Source organism: Lissotriton helveticus, chromosome 6 (assembly GCF_964261635.1).
Source record: "Lissotriton helveticus chromosome 6, aLisHel1.1, whole genome shotgun sequence".
Classification (NCBI taxonomy): Eukaryota; Metazoa; Chordata; class Amphibia; order Caudata; family Salamandridae; genus Lissotriton; species Lissotriton helveticus.
In genome coordinates this window covers 331,827,372-331,844,474 of record NC_136067.1, presented here as the reverse complement: position 1 = coordinate 331,844,474, position 17,103 = coordinate 331,827,372, and the positions used below count along the sequence as shown (strand labels likewise).

At 43.6% G+C, this 17,103-nt stretch overlaps 1 protein-coding gene across 3 annotated transcripts in view; it reads right to left on the bottom strand.

Annotated features, from left to right (window-relative positions):
* The window catches only part of NBAS (NBAS subunit of NRZ tethering complex), a 2,361,081-nt gene that overhangs the window by 2,201,987 nt on the left and 141,991 nt on the right, over positions 1-17,103 (bottom strand). For all 3 annotated transcript variants that reach the window (XM_078647778.1, XM_078647779.1, XM_078647780.1), the window contains exons 5-6: positions 8,942-8,989; positions 7,493-7,536 (exon numbers count right to left, since the gene is read on the bottom strand). In XM_078647778.1, coding sequence (XP_078503904.1) covers positions 7,493-7,536; positions 8,942-8,989 — 92 coding nt within the window. The remainder of the gene's footprint in view (positions 1-7,492; positions 7,537-8,941; positions 8,990-17,103) is intronic.

The following is a 17,103-nucleotide window of genomic DNA, read 5'->3' as shown; positions in this document are numbered from 1 at the left end:
TCCCTACACACGGCCTATAAGGACACACTGCCCCCCCCCCCTGGCTTCAGAAACCAAGACCCCAGGGATTCTATCCCGAGGAGATAAGACGAGTATGTGGTAAGTAAAGGACTTTCGTGCCCATGCATTTGATATGCTCGAATGTTGTCCCCCTCCTTTCCCCCTCTTTTTCCTCCCTCTACAGGTTACATTGGAATCACGAATGGTGAAGATCTGAAGCCTCGCCATGCCTGAAACATGAAGTGGACTAACGCTGCAAGGTGGCACCTAAACACGCCCACAAACCGCTCTTGTAACAAAAGAGCCAATAAGTTGTATGATATGATGAAACACGATCACCCCTAATCCGTGTTGCGTGAATGGGCACATGTCACGTATGTCTGAAACTATGAGAGAACGTTTTTGAGTGACTGAAGCGTTGACTTAACTGGTCAAAGGACCGAGAGTGCGAGAAGTGCGACACAACGGTGCCTTTTTACTCAATGCATGTCCCCTGTACCCGGCCTAATGCTCGTCCGTCCCAAACTGCATGCTTTCAAAATTCTAACGCAGACCCGTAATGTCTCATGTTGTACAATGAGCTGAATAGCCTATCTTAATACACGGCCACTCCCTATGTCGCCCGTGTACTATTTAGCCTATTGTTGCGCGTTGCGCGTTGCGTGTGTCTGTGTCTGTGTCTGTGTCTGTGTCTGTGTCTGTGTCTGTGTCTGTGTCTCTCCCTCTCTCCCTCTCTCCCTCTCTCCCTCTCCCTCTCCCTCTCCCTCTCCTCCACCCTCTCATTCTCCTGAACGACTAGCACCTAATTGGCAAAACCGCCACCCCTGGTGCACCACCCAATTGGCTCCAGCTACCGCAAGTATTTGCGAAAATTTGTCTTAAATGAAAATCACCTTGATGCCGTGTCACTACCTCTCCTTTCTACTAAATATTGATGAAACCTAGAATTGGCCAAAAAGGAAAGGACCGGTAAGACGACTGAGGTTCCCTAATCTGACCCGTAATAAGGGAACTACATGTCAGCGGCTTCTATGATAAACAAAAATGCCTCAGATAACGCGACCTTCCCCGTCCCGAATTGTCTCAATACCCAAACAGTAAAAGTGACCGAAACATCCCCATCTTCCCAGAACGCCCTCGGTTTTGTATCAGCTGCCCCGGACGAGAGTTTTTAAAAATGTCCCTCACCCCCGGTTGTAAGAGATGGGTCGTCTTACGGCTAACACAGGCCAGCCGTTGTTCCTAGAAAGGATTTATTGATGAGCAAGCTACAGAGTTTAGAATTCGAGAAATGTCACTGAACGCTTACCAACTGAACTGTGGCCTTCTGCTAGATAACACCCTCATGACACAAAGCAAGACGATAGTCCCTTACCACAGTTTGCTATGTTCCTAGTTGTTTCCCATAAGACCTCGTTTTTTTTTTTAATGAAGTAGTCAGGTTGTAAGAGACCATGAAGGAATTTGAATGAAGTTTGCAAAGTTAAGATTAGACCAAAATGAAGAAATTGTTGCAATAAACCCTGTTAGAAGTAAAATGTTTAGCTGAAAGGTAGGATGCATTGATCGAATGGAAAATTGTTTAGCCTATGTTCGTTCCTCATTAAGATACCTATCAGACCATGGTGATAGCACGTTGCACTTTTTCGAAAAATATAAAGCCCTGGAGAACGGTATAGCTTTGTAAGGCTCGTACTAGGAAGGTGGGTCTCTGTCAGAAGAACTGACGTAACTATAATACACAAAATGCAATGAACAGGTACCAGATCTCGTACCACGACAATGAATGCAACACCAACAAACACCAAAGAAATAGTTACGAAGGAAAGTTATAGGAAATCCAACAAGCCCATCATCAATTATTTATATGTTGGTTGTGAACCTCAATGTAATGGATGTCTCTCATTGCTTGGAGCTGGGAGAGAAATAGACTTATGTGATTACCTTCCTCTGCCAATTCTCTAAAGACTGTCTTTTCAAACTCATTTAAGGGTACCACTGTCGGAGGAGAGAGAGACCGGATGTGGGAGCACGCAGCCTGACTACAGATCGTGGAACATCTGCGACACTGGCCAAGGCGAGACCGCAACAGTAAGGAGTCGCAGGACGAGGCACTGTTTCCGACAAAATGAGAGGAAAGGGCTGACCTGATGCCCCTGCTCGATGTTCAACGTGTGCCGAAAAGTCCCCGCTCTCTGAACTCGGTCATGAGCCCGCCTACCTAAAATTTTCCGTCTCCCTGGTCTGTTCCCGATCTGGCCCTGCTCCATCCCCCTTTTCCTCCGACCTACCCTAAGGACTACTTACACACACACTTCTTCCACCTGAACTTTTTGACAATCGACTCAAAAGGACACAGGGCGAAAAGGACCTTTTTGACCAGAAAAGCGAGGAAAAGGTCATGCCCTGCAACGCGGAAACTAGAATAGAGCTGGACCTATAGCTCCACCGTGCCAACAGAAGACGACAAAGAATGCTGAGAACTCACTAATAATGGTCCATGACAATAGGACCTCCCCTTCGAACAATGACACCCCTGATTATTGTTTTTACTACGTCTCATTTCTCTCCCAGCCACCGTTGTACTGATTATGCTCCAACCAAATATGAACAGAACTTACATATGTAATAACCTATCAGTTCACATTCCGAATGACTATAAGTATCTATGAAATGTACTCAATGCTCTCACTACAGAATCGTTTTTTGTCCGACATTGCATTACTATGACTTTCCTGCAAACAAGTTTTATCGATAGACCCGCCTCCTAAGACGAAAGATTTTAAATGTAATGTTTATAGCTCCTTCACCTGTGTTCCTACTTCTTTACTTATGACCACCACAGTAGACATGGATAGGAAATAGGCCAGCAAGATGTCTTGGATATGTTAAAGGGAGGACTGTGGAAAATTAGTACGGTTTGGTAAACATTATCTGCGCCATCTTGCCTTTTCCCTGATGCCACACTTTTTGTCGTGTGCACCCGCCATTTTAGGTGCCTCGATCAGAACCACCCTCTGCACGCCACTGGCCCCCAGCATAGCCCTTCGCCCTCGCAAAGCCCGCACGCTGACAACCTCCCCCGCTCTCGCATGCCTTGGGTCATAAACCCCCTCTTCAGCGCAGCTCTGCCTCAGAACCCCATCCTGTTCCCAGCGCGACACCTCCCTTCATTCCTTTCATGGTCCCAGGCCCTTTGATACAAACCCCCTTTCCTGTGTGCCCGTTTGTCTCCCTCGTTCCCAGGCCGCCACCTAGCTCTGCGGATACTGTTTATTGCCCTCCCCCCCCGTACAGTAGGAAGCTTCCCCCAATTAAAGGACCCTCGAATTGATCAAAGCCTCCACCCTATGATATCCGATCCACCCCACACATTCCGTGAATCGGCAGAATGTCCAACTGCGCGATAATCATCACCTATTGTGACCAGGGTGGGGACTTCAACTGTAAATGTGTGTGGGAACGGGCCTGAAGGGGAGATTCAGAGGATGTCCTTTCATACTTCAAGGCATTACAAGAATGTGTTACCTGCAATAAAGATCATGAAAATGTGTATAAGAGGCCAGGCCTCAGAGATGCGGCTAGAGCACCTCGTGACGATACTGGCTGTCTGAACTGATGTGTTCTCCTCCGGAGAGAATAAACTTTGTTTAATGCCTTCCAGTCTCCAGCGCCTGCCTCTTCATTGATTAATATTTTGTGGGTTAAAGAGGCGATACCGCCGGGCAAATATTGATTGTCCCTGACCTAGTTTTTACAGTATCTCACTTCGAAAATGCATTTCCAGTCACACTTATCAGTTAGCATTTCAGAGTGATCTGGACCCATGACAAAGGCTGATGGTAAAGGGTTGTAGAGACATTCTGCTAAGTTTTCACACTCCAAGGCTAAAGAGCTGGTCTGTGGCACAGACTGCTGTCAATCTGTGTTGGTAAGATACGCAATGGAAAAGAGAAAGAACAAGCACTGGTAAATGTCAGCTTGAATGCATTAATGCATTCAAACACAGACATGCACACACACGCTGTTTATGTGTGTCTTGTTCCTGTGCAACCTGCGCCTTTCTATAACTTATCGGTTAGTGACTTTTTAAATTCCCTAACCATGTCATACTGCAAGTTTCAAAGAGACACATCAAGATGTTTTCAAATGAACACGGAACAGCAAATGGTGTGTTAAGGAGCCGTGCCACGGACATAATACATACTGAACGAAAGAAAAACATGTTATATCCCGGCTTTGGGACTTACTGCACAGTTACGATTTCCAACCTGGAAAGTAACTGGAATTAAAAGACTAGCAAGCATCCTCTCCTACTGTAGAATAAATCAATAAGAAGCAACTGTCACGAAATACAGGTTGGCTAAGGATTGTGTAATGGATGTACTATTACGTTGGGAAAAAAACATCGAGTGACACTGAAATCTATGAGATGATTTTTTCTAGTGTGATAGAGACACAATTGTATTAAGAAATTAGATTATTAGAAAATGAGTACATTATTTTTTGATAATTTAGTGTTGCCACAATTTTTTAACTTTGGTACTCTGGAGACATTTGTAATTATGTCAGTGATTTACTGGAAGGCACTCTATAGTACTGGACACTTCTTCTTTTACCCCTTAGCACAACAGACTATGTTTCATGTTTAGGTTGAAGCCTTGGGCAAAAGATACTTAAGGGCATTCGGAAAGCTTCCCCGGAAATGCATTCAGCCCATTGCTTACCACTGACTTTGTGGTTTGTACCTCACATTTGCCTGCTTTCTATTTGCTTCCTTTATTTGTTTTAGGCTGTCCAGCTTGACTTCATCCCTCACGGAGTGCATTCCTTATTTTACGTATCCTTCTGAGTGCTCCCTTTCAGTAAACAGGCCTATACATTTTGCTCTTATCTTGTCACATTTTCTATGCATTCAAAGGCAGATGTCAAATGACAGGGTCTGTCTTCTGAGGAAGCTTGGTGTTTACTTTTCTTTCTCTGACTTCAAAGTGAGAGAATTTATGTGACAATCTTGCTGTGAAAGTGTAAATGTCTGTAATAAACCGTGCAGACATTTCAGAATATATCAGAATTAGGAAAGCAGAAATAAAGCAATTTTTTTGTAATTCTGAAGTGTAATGCAAACAAATATTTTATTACAATCAAAGCAAATCAGTACACTAGGTGATGACATTTCCACACATAACTGTTTGTGTGCTGTATACGTTTATCAGTAAAAGTGTATGTCTGTGTAAATGTGATGGTCATTTACATTGAAATTGTATTGTCTTTAATAGCAGTGCACTACCACACCATGCATACTCCACTTTATGCCACTCCACTGTGCACCACGCTATGCCACTGCATTCTACTCTGCACCACTTTACACCACTTCACTCTGTCACTGCACTCTACTCTGGCTGCACCACTCTATGCCTCTCTATTTTATGTCAATGCACTCTACGACACTTTGCACCACTGCACTCTTCACCATTGCACTCTACACCACTTCAGTCTAGGCCACTCTACGCCATGCCACGCCACTCCACTCCACTACACCCCATACCAAGTCACACTACTCTGCAACATTCCACTCTATGCCACTGCCCTCTACGCTTAAGCACTCTACTCTCTACCACCCTACTATATGCAACTGTAATCTACTTTACTCTATGCTACTGCACTGTACCGTGGACCCCTTCTCACTACCCTGCACCACTCTAGGCCACGCTACTCTACACCACTTTGCCATTGGACTCTATGCCACTTACCCTAAACTACTGCACTCTATGGCACAATACTCTACTCCGCAACACTCTACGCCACTGCACTTTACAGCAATCTACACCACTACACTCTTTGTCTCTCTATCCTACTATGCACCATTGTACTCTATGCCACTCTACTCTACACCACTCTTCACTATGTTGCTGCACTCTACGACACTCTATTCTGCAACACTTCTCTTGGCGACTGCACTCTGCAACACTTCACTCTCCACCACTGACCTCTCTCTGCACCACTGAAATCTACTCTACTCTGCATCACTCTACGCCACTGCACTCTACTCTGCTCCACTTAACTCTACTGCACTCTACTCAAAACCAATGCACTCTACGCCACTTCACTTTAGGCCAATCTGCCCTGCACCACTGCACTCTATGCCCCTGTACTCTAATCTGAAACACTCTGCACCCCTGCACCTTAATCCACTTAACAGCACTCTATTCTACTCTGCATCATTGTACTCTATGCCACTATACTCTACTCTGCACCACTCTGCACTACGTTACTGCACTCTACAGCACTCTACTCTGAAACACTTAACTCTTCACTATTGCTCCACTTTGCCCCACTCAATTATGCACCACTCTAGTCTACTCTGCAAAACTCTGATCTATGCCACTGTATTATACGATGCTACGACACTCATCTCCATGCCACCTTATGCCACGCTATGCTACTCCACGCTACTCTCCTCTATTCTACAAACTTTTAGCCATGCTGAACAGCAGCCACGCTAGTGCACAACATGGCTGAAACACATTGGCAAATCCAATAGCTCTTGCATAGGCGAGACCCATTGGCTTTGCCAGTGCTTGTTTGTTCCGCTATTACGCTGTAAGATACTGGACAGCATCCTAAATTAGCTCAGCCATGCACCAAATATTTTGAAAAGTAAGGACTGTAATTTTTCTCGGGGGAAAAACCATCCGCCCCACAGTGCCCATTAAATAATGTTTCATTAGAAAAAAACCTTCCTTCTCGACCCACGACATTAAATTTGTGATATTTCCTCTCTGTTTCCTTCCTGGAAACACACTCACTCAAGCCCTTGACAGGAGTAAATTTGTAAGTGTTTTCAGGATGGGAATATGCTTGCAATGCATAGGAGTCTTCACCTACATTTGCAGGAAGGACCTCCCTGGAACACCATAAACAACGTCGAAATTCCAACTCATGACCCGACTTTCTCTATTCTCAAATGGCATTGGTGAGGGTAAAATTACAAGAATCCATATTCCATAAATCAGGATTGTGGATTTATATTTGCAAATGATTTGAGAACTAGAACATACTTGGGTGCTTAAACACCCTTAAGATTCCGGCCCAAAGAGCGTACTGCCAAATAAGCATAGCAAAATATAGACTTTAATTACATATAAGAGAATCAGTGCGTCAATACTCATTCTTAAGCCTATGCGTTGGCTGAGCCGCTGCACTAAGTTTCAACATGTGAGCATGCCAACTTCTGCTTGCCACATCTGGCCAACAATTTCAGACCTGAAGTGTCTAGAAACTTCATTATGCGGTGGTCTTTAGAATTTTCCAACCTTTGGAATTTTCAAACCTTTCAAACTTTGAATATGGATATTAAAACATGCCCAACTGTTTGACCTTTTCAAATAGTAACATCAATACATTATGCATTGAATTTGATTATTTTAGTTCAGCCCTGAACTACTGAGCCAAGGTTATTGAAACTACATTTGTTTCACCCTATGCTTACCTTGACATTTTCCAATAATAGATCCAAAGTCATCTTTTGCAGATCTGAAAAATGTACAGAAGTACAATGAGTAACCAAGAAGATTCCACGTCACGATACCTTATGCTTTTTAACACAGCGGAAGCCACACACCACTGCATTACATGGTATCTATCATGATACCACACTCGATTGTAACATTAAAAAATATTGTATTAACATATGCATTGAAATAGTCTACCAATGTTATCAATAAGGCTTGGATGGCTAAACTATTGGTTCTTACTTTAGAGGAACAAGTTTAAATAGCAAGAACTATTTCATAGCTACACCTCCAGCAAACAAAAAAAACATTTCCCATCGGATGACTACTTCCATTAAATTTAAATGTTAACCGAAACAACACAGAAAAAGGTTAAGAAAACCGCAACATTAAACTCTTTTACTACCAGTTTTGGGAAATGATTTTAAATAATATTTCCAAGATTCATAAGATAAACCCTTTCTTTTTGAAGAGGGTTGAACGTGGAAGTCTGACGTTACCGTCATTAATACCAAGGCTACTTGGCCAAAGAATAAACTATTTAGAAAAATGTCCAGTTTTTGAACGGTATCTGTATGCATTTTATTTCGAAGACACACTTTAACAGGAATATAAACGATAATGAAAATGTAGCACTATTGACTGCAAAATGAGCTTTTCAGTTCATGTTTTTCTGTTTTGAGAGAACAGCCAAACTAGCATTTTGTAATTCAGTGTAAGCCATATGTGCAAAGGAGGCAAAACATTTTCGGTGCCAAAAACAATTTACATAAAATTATATCAATAACAAAAATTCAAGAATGATATTCTAAATTAATGGTACATCATATAATTTTAGGAAAGAAACTTGTAACTGGTGTAATGCACAATGATAAAACTTTACATCACATTGTAACAAGCAGGCACTGGGCAAGTGGTAGCAAGTTCAGAGATTGGCTCTGCAATTGGCCCCCAGAAGCCCTTACATTTTCCTTGCCCGACGAGCTCAAGTGGTTGCTACTCAGTGACAACAAAATGTTTTCTTTACACAATCGTGGGCCGATTGGTACACATTCTGCAGCTGCTGGGAAGAGGGATCACTGTTACAATGATGTGCTAGCCAGACGCAGTGTTCCCGATGGAAGAGCAGAAGGGACTGGGCCCCAAAGGCCCTACTCTTTACCTGTCCTAAACCAACCTGTTACTTAGGACAAGACAGTAGACCAACAGGCCGTGGAGTGTACTTCACAGATAAAGTACAAATGCATCTCAGGGGACGTGGTGGGAACAGTGACATCCGAAGAGTAATATTGCAAAGGTAAATCGAAAGCCACTTGGGGCCAGATGTATTGCACTAGGCAACACAACATTTGGCATGCAGTTACTTCACACGTCTATTAAATGCACGTGCAAACAAAAACAACAAACAGAAATAAGAAAATGATTACCTGATTTCTACACACTGGTCTTGGATGGCAGCTAAAAGTTTACCATTGCTATAAAAGAAGAGAGGCACATTAGAAAGAGCTATAAAATGCAGTCATATTAATATAATGTTTTTGTCGTGTGAAAAGCACTCAAAACAGAAAGGCCACTTATATTAATGTCCCTCAAAATACAACGTCGGGCCTCTTAAAATAAATGTTTGACTAAAATTCATGGATTTTTTAACCCGATCAGATTAATGACCGTCAAAATGTAACGTGGGCCCCTTAAAACAAAAGTTTGCTAACATTCATGGATTAATTTTTTTACTGCATTTTACCGAAAAAAAAGTTTACGTTAAACTTTTCATCATCGTACAACGGAGACAATAGATCAGTGCAGATCGATATCGAGGGCCCACCCTCCTTGTTAATCATTCTATAGCATCAAACGCAAGATCAACATTAAACCCCATTGTGTCTGTATATCCACAAGTTTGAAAGATACTTTCCAGCAACATCAGTTCCAGATGAAGTACCTCCAACAAAGGTTTATATTTTTAAAATAGGAAACTTAAAAAAACGTTCAACTGTTGCTCGTCGCCCCCATACCTGCTGGTTACCCCCACCTGACTTCCCTGGTCCAAAGGAGCTCGAATTTAGTTTCTGTGAGACTCACCTTGCCTACAGCGGTCTAGTGGGCATAGGTGCACTCAGTGCGTGAGCTGGCCTTCCACAGCTAGGACCCTCCTAACTCTCATACCTCAGGGACCTGTTAGCTGCCACCACACGGTTTCACAATCGAGCAGTCGTGCCCACAGACTGGGTGTGCTTCATTGTCACTGCCCTCGCAAATATTTTGTTGTAGTGGTGGCTTACTGTCTCCTTTCTTTCAGTGTTTCACTTTGGGCAGTGGTGTTTTAGCATGGCAAGGACTTGTGGTATTTGGGGTTGCATTTCACTAAACGGTAGGGGGCAGTGAAACATACTGGTGGAAGTTCTAGTAAATTTCAGAGGAAGACAAAGACTTTGACTCCACCCCTTTCGGTTTGAAAAGGCTCCCTTGAGCCATTGAGCTGACGAGCTTGTGGAGATGCACCTGTGCTCCTGTGAGAGGTACTGAAACTTGAAAGGATTGTGGCAGCCTGCTCAGCAACCCCAGATCAAATTTGTTTTTATCTCTACAGATGACGAATGATATCCAGAAACGCGTGTCTATTTATTTACAGCACTAACCTGCACCAACTTAGATGCTTACTTGAATATTTAGACCGGCTTTGTTAAGGGACCCGTCATCTTTCGGTCCTTTACCGGTGTGTTCTCTGATCAATCTTTCGCTTGCTTCAGGCACGGTGGTTACGCCCATCCTGAAGAAGCCTTCTCTAGATCCTCTCAAACCTGAGAACTACCGTCCGATATCGCTTCTCCCGTGGCCTGCGAAAGTAGCGGAGGCCCATGTGAATATGGCCCTGTCAGACCATCTCTCGCGGGCCAATATCTTGGACCCTACGCAGAACGGTTTCCGTTCTGGCCACAGCACGGAGACAGCCCTACTCTCCATGGTGGAACACATGCGCTCTGTGCTAGATACGGGTCAAACGGCGGCGCTTGTTTTATTAGATCTTAGCGCCGCCTTTGACACCGTTTCGCACAGGATTTTTCTTCAGCGCCTGGAGGAAGTTGGCATCGTAGGGTCTGCCCTTCAATGGTTCCGCTCTTTTCTTGCCGATCGATCTTTTTGCGTGGCTATTCCGCCCTACCAGTCTGAATTCCCTCCTCTGGGCCTCGGGGTCCCCCAGGGATCCTCGCTGAGCCCCACGTTGTTCAACCTATATGTGAGGCCGTTGGCTGATGTCGTCAAGCAGTGGGGCATGACTATGGTCTCATACGCTGACGACACTCAGTTGGCGGTCACGCTCAGCAGGGATTCCCGCCTGGATGCCCCAAGGTTCCAGAATGGACTGCGGGCGGTTGCCAGCTGGATGAATTCCAACTGTCTCCAGCTGAATGCAAAAAAACAGAGATCATGATCATCGGCAAGCAGGCGGAACTCTGGGGCGACATGTGGTGGCCTCCTGAACTTGAGACCACCCCGACTCCGGTAACGGAGATAAAAAATCTTGGGGTGTGGTTAGATCCTGCCCTTAGCTTCGTCTGTCACACCAAGAGAACTGCTGCATGCTGTTTTGAAATTCTGCGGGGTTTAAGACCAGTCTTGAAATTTTTTGACGCCTCGACCAGGCAGCTAGTGGTGCAGGCGACGGTGGTCTCTCGGCTTGACTACGCCAGCTACCTCCTGGTAGGGGTTAACCAGGCTCAAATCATCCGTCTGCAGCGTGTTCAGAACGCTGCAGCCAGAGCAGTGGTGGGTCTGCCCAGGTTCTGTTCCGTCGCCAACACCTTGCGTTCCCTTCATTGGCTGCCGATTAAGCAGAGGATTCAATTTAAAGTGCTTTGCCTGTCTTACAAAATCCTCAAGGGCTCCTCTCCCCAGATTCTTACTAACCTCCTGTCTTCGTACGTTCCTGCCCGCTCCTTAAGATCTTTGGGCCATGAACTTGCAGTGGTTCCCCGGTTTAAGCTTAGTCGAGCTGGAGGCCGCTAATTTCGAGTGCGGGCTGCGGTCCTGTGGAATTCCCTTCCTCTAAAGATCCGTGTGCTGGATGATCTTCTCTCATTTCGTAGGGCCATTAAGACCTTTCTATTTCCTTAGCTTGTTGGCTCTTTTTTAGTCTGCTGCTCTCTTTGTTGTGTTGTGTTGTTTACCTTGTCAAGCGCCAGGACGCCCCTTCGCTGGAGCAGCTGTGCGCGATATAAGTTCCCATAACATAAAATAACATAACAATATTTACTGGAGTATTCCATCTACGATGAACTGCATTTACCATAATTCTAAGGGGCAAACTGAGTTGGGAGGTAAAGCAGTGTGCTCCCACCCCTTTCTGTTTGAAAAGGCTCCCATGAGCCATTGAGCTGACGAGCTTGTGGAGATGCATCTGTGCGCCTGTGAGAGGTACTGAGACTTGAAAAGATTGGGGCAGCCTGCTCAGCAACCGCAGATCAAATTCGTTTTTATCTCTACTGATGATATCCAGAAACACATGTCTAGAGATTTACAGCACTAACCTGCACCAACTTTGGTGGAATAATTCAGTAAATATTCAAGCAAGCATGAACTGCATTTACCATAATGCTAAGGGGCAAACTGTGCTGTGAGGTGAAGCAGTGTGCTCCCACCCCTTTCTGTTTGACATACAATCGTTCACTCAACCCAAGTCAACATGGCCTAATTGCATTTCCGGGTTACTGTTGATATCATCAGCAAAGATAAATCGTGTAACCATTTTTCCATTGTGTTCCACATGTCCCAATTGCTTTGTGGAGCTTGTTTTTAACAAGCTAATTCCTTTTTTGAGTGTAGTCCCTACATTCCGGATGAGGCGGTGTTTTTTTAATGGAAACCTCAAAATCTCGGACAGCGGATCCTCTTGTGAAGCCATGCAAAATCTGTGCAATACAAATGCCAACAACATGGCACAGTTGGGCATTACTTTCGCCTTACTATTCAGCCTTCGCTACTTCTCACATAATGCTATATAATACCAACTTCAGAATCTCTTTATATGCCCCGCAGTATGTTCTTTCGTCGTGTGGTGGTGTCTTTTCATCTCTGCCTCTAGATTTCAAATGAGTGTTATTTGTGGCACATTACTATTGCTGCACAAAGTGATCATCTACTCCACCTGGATAACAGCAGTGTGGAGTAGGGGAAAAGTTTAACTTGCATCCCTCCAGCCAGATAAATAGGGCATGGTAAGGGACCTGAGGAATCCATACATTAACATTTTGAACCAACTCTGCCATCTACTTGTGCGCGTTAACCGTAGGCCCAAAATTCTTGATCTTAAATGTTTCTTTCAAATCGGACAACGTTCTTAAACTTGTCTCTTTTTAAGAAAATAGAAAAATAAGTGGTGTTATTTGGTGGTGGCGTGTTGCAAATGATCCTATGAAGGATACCAATGGTGGAGAACTAGAGTTATAGTCATGTACACTATTCTTTCCCCAAGTTTAATTATGCTTTAGAGTACAATGGGATCCAGTAGTTACCTCGGAAAAAGGATGTGAGGTCCTGCTGGAATAAACATGCTCCTCACATACGTCCAGGCCCACAATAAGTACTAATCAGTATGGGCACCCTGTGAGACAACAGTGCTAGTGCACGGTTTGCACCGGGTTCCATGTGCCTGCTCTAGAAGAGGACTTCTCCGATGAGTGTTGCTTATCAAGGCTTTCATCAATGCATCTTTCTGGTGGGGTAGATCACTTTGGCACCCGTTAACTGACCATCTTTTCATAGCAAAGTTTTGTGCAAGACTATGACCATCATCTGTGCATTACAATGAAAGTGTTCCATGTGTTCTTGTTGGCACAAAGAGGTGATGGTCTTAGTCTTGTCAATACTAATTCTGAAAATTCTGTTTGTATCTATATCTATCTATATGTATGTATGTATGTATGTATGTATGTATGTATGTATGTATGTATGTATGTGTGTATATATATATATATATATCTGTCTACATACCTTGTATATATTGTATATATTGTATATATTCTATACATTTTGCACTTTCAGTGCAATTTATATATTGTGATTTTGATTTTGATTTTGATTCAGTCCTTGTTTCCTTGCTTTGTTCTTGTCTTTTGACTTATGATGGGTCTCTCTTATGAGTTCTAACAACTTGCAAATATGTCTACTGTAAATAATTTTTGAAGTATATATTGGACATAAGCTAGGTGGTTTATTGAACTCTTGAATTTTGAATTTTGATGCAACCTTTGCAAATTAAGTATCCACACATACATATGTATATAGATTTCTCTCATGCACTTATTCTTTCTAAAATCACAGTAAGGCATGTAACAGCCTGATATTACCAATTTGTCTCCGGTAGACTAATATTTATTATGAACACCGGAGAAGTGCCGATACACGGCGAGATTCAATTTTTATCTCTGGTAAAAGACATGCCATTGTTGGTTTATAATTTACGGTCAATTTTTTGTTATTCTCTGGTATCTAGTGGGATGTAGAATGTAATTTGAAGTTAAAACCAGGTATAAGCCGATTCACGGCCTGATTAGGCGCTCATTATTATTTTTATGCCTCTAATTTTGTATTTACAATAATCTTGGCCAAGTGGAGTTATGAACGCTATTGCTAAGCAATGGTTGATTTACAAAATGTATTATGACGTTTTTCCCATTGTGCAATGGCCGCCACGTTATTCCTGGTAATAGTCATGAATGAACACCCATACCGATACCATGAGTCCGCCTTCACTTTCTGTGAAGGCGTGTATGAATACAAGCCGCGCGCAGCTTTACACTGACACTGAGGAAGGACTTTTGTGTTTGAAACGCGTCTGTCATCTCTTGCTTGCTGCTGTCAGCCGTAATAAAATCCTCGTTTTGCTGTACCTGGAGTGCTTGGAGTTTCCTTTTTTCACTGAGGGAGACCACGGAGCTTCTATATATATATATATATATATATATATATATATATATATATATATATATATAGTGTCAGCCAAAAACTCTCTAATGGAGCCCATATCCAATTACATTGATAAATTCCTGGCACCCTTGGTCAAACAACTACCAGCATACCTCAAAGACACGACGGACTTGTTACAAAAACTCCAAACAATTACCTGGTCAAAGAGGTACCTACTAATAACAATGGACGTGGTGTCACTGTACACCAACATTGAACACCACATAGGGATAAAGGCCTGCAAGTTCTTCCTAGCAAAAAGGAATATCCAATACAAGGACCACAATAAGATGCTGAATGAAATGATCCACCTGTGTCTGAACCAAAACATCTTTCTGTTCAATAAAAAGCTATATAAACAGACAAAAGGATGCGCCATGGGCTTTTCTTTCTCGCCCAATTACGCAAACCTGACGATGGGATGGTTTGAACAGCATTTAGCGTGGCACACAAGTAACTAACAATGGAGCACAAAGATCATTCTATGGCTGAGATTCATAGATGATCTGCTGATCATTTGGGATGGTTGCAAGGAGGATTTTCTCAAATACTTTGACAATCTAAATAACACACAAACCAACTTGAAATTCACTGTGGAAATGAGTGCTGAAAGGGTGGTATTCCTGGACACAGAGATCTATATAAATGATGACACTATACAGACCACGTTGCATCGCAAGAAGACAGCCACGAACGCGATTCTCCATGGGGAGAGCTTCCACAATAAGAAACTGAAAATGAGCATCCCCTATTGAGAGTTCTTACGTTTCAGACGCAACTGTTCGGAGGATAAAAAATTCATGCTCCATAGTGCCAATGCAGTCACTAGATTCTGGAAAAGAGGATACCCCAAGAAAGCGGTGGAACAGAGCCTTAAAAGAACACAGGCACAAGATCGCAATGAACTCCTGAACAAACCAGAAAAAACTCCAACACAACAGGAAGTGATCCAACTAATCACCACCCACAGTGCGGAAAATAATAAGCTGGCGAAAATCATTCAAAAACATTGGCCAATCCTGAAAAGTGATCTGACTAACACGAATCATAGGCGACCACCCAAACATAACGTGCAGGCGCACAAGAAACTTGGGAGACCAGCTGGTTAATAGCCACTACAAAGAAGTGCAAAAAACTGAGTGGTTACAACGAAAGGGCTTCTTCCCATGCAGACACTGCAAGGTGTGCAGGATCGCGAAAACTACTAAGGAAATTGCTATCAGAAAAGGTACGAAATGGACAATACCACAACATTTAACATGCAAGAGCACCTACGTGGTATATCTGATCGAGTGCCCCTGCAACAAAAAATATATAGGGAGCACCACCTTCGAATGCAAGAAGCGAATCCTGGAACATACCAGGGCAACAACGAATCAGGATCGCAGCTACGCAGTGGCAAAGCACATGGAGCAAGCACACAGCAACAACTGGGAACTCTTGAAATTCTGTGCAATAGAACAAGTTCAACAATCGGAGAGAGGAGGTGATCGACTCAAAACACTGAGACGCAAAGAATCAAAGCACATAATAAACTTCAGAACCTTAGAACCGACAGGCTTGAACTTGACTGAAGAACTCTACGTTCATCTCTAATGTATTGGTGCTTAATTACAGACAACTGTCCCCTTCAACAATAGAAAATAACGCCCACCAGAGGGCTAGACACACAGATCTGAATGTAAGAACAGAACTGATCTAACTGGGTGCAAGAAGGAGTACCTCGGAAACTGAAATCCAATGGAATCATTGGAAAAACGCAAAGGGAAAAAATAATACACTCACCAAGGAGTTTAAAAAAATGTCCAAAAAAATATCTGCAAATTAAGAAATGCACTTACCCCTTCCCTTCTTCCCTGTTGCCGCAAACTGTGAATTATAACAGATAAGTGCAAACTGGTGAATATAATGGAAATGAACTACATTAACCAGCATGCATGAACCACCAACAGAGGAAGTCACATGACCTGGTGTTTAAAAGGAGGACTTAGAAACTGGCTCAACATCCTGTGAGCAAGCTTTGTAAGAAGCGAAACGCGTTGGGTACTGGTTACTAAATAAACCGCTATCATTTGAACTGAGGCGAGAGAGTGCGTTTTCATTGCCCCCTCGGGGTACTTGCAGCTATATATATATCAATGCTCGAAGGTGTCCACCTTTGAGTAGCACGCGAACAGCAGCTTGGTTTATGTATAGGTGAGGACGGGGATCCACTCGTAGACGCCGCTCCGTACGGGATCTGCCCGACGCGTTTCGAAGCTCCATATGCTTCTCTTCAGGGGCTTTAACGGAAGCGGTGTGCGCAACCGCCGACCCACTTCCCCATTTTATATATAACACACCCACCGATGGGAGGCTCAAATGAGACTGTGCATTCTGGGAAGTGTGGTCCGGGAAGCACACAATCAAGTCCTGTATGGACTCCACAAGTGGGCCCGTCCTCGATTCCAAGTACGACTGCTGCTTCACTTTCGTGACCCCCAGGGTACCGGGGTGGTGCATACTCCGCGGCTGGACGGCCGCGTATAAATCAATGCTCGAAGGTGTCCACCTTTGAGTAGCACGCGAACAGGAGCTTGGTTTATGTATAGGTGAGGACGGGGATCCACTCGTAGACGCCGCT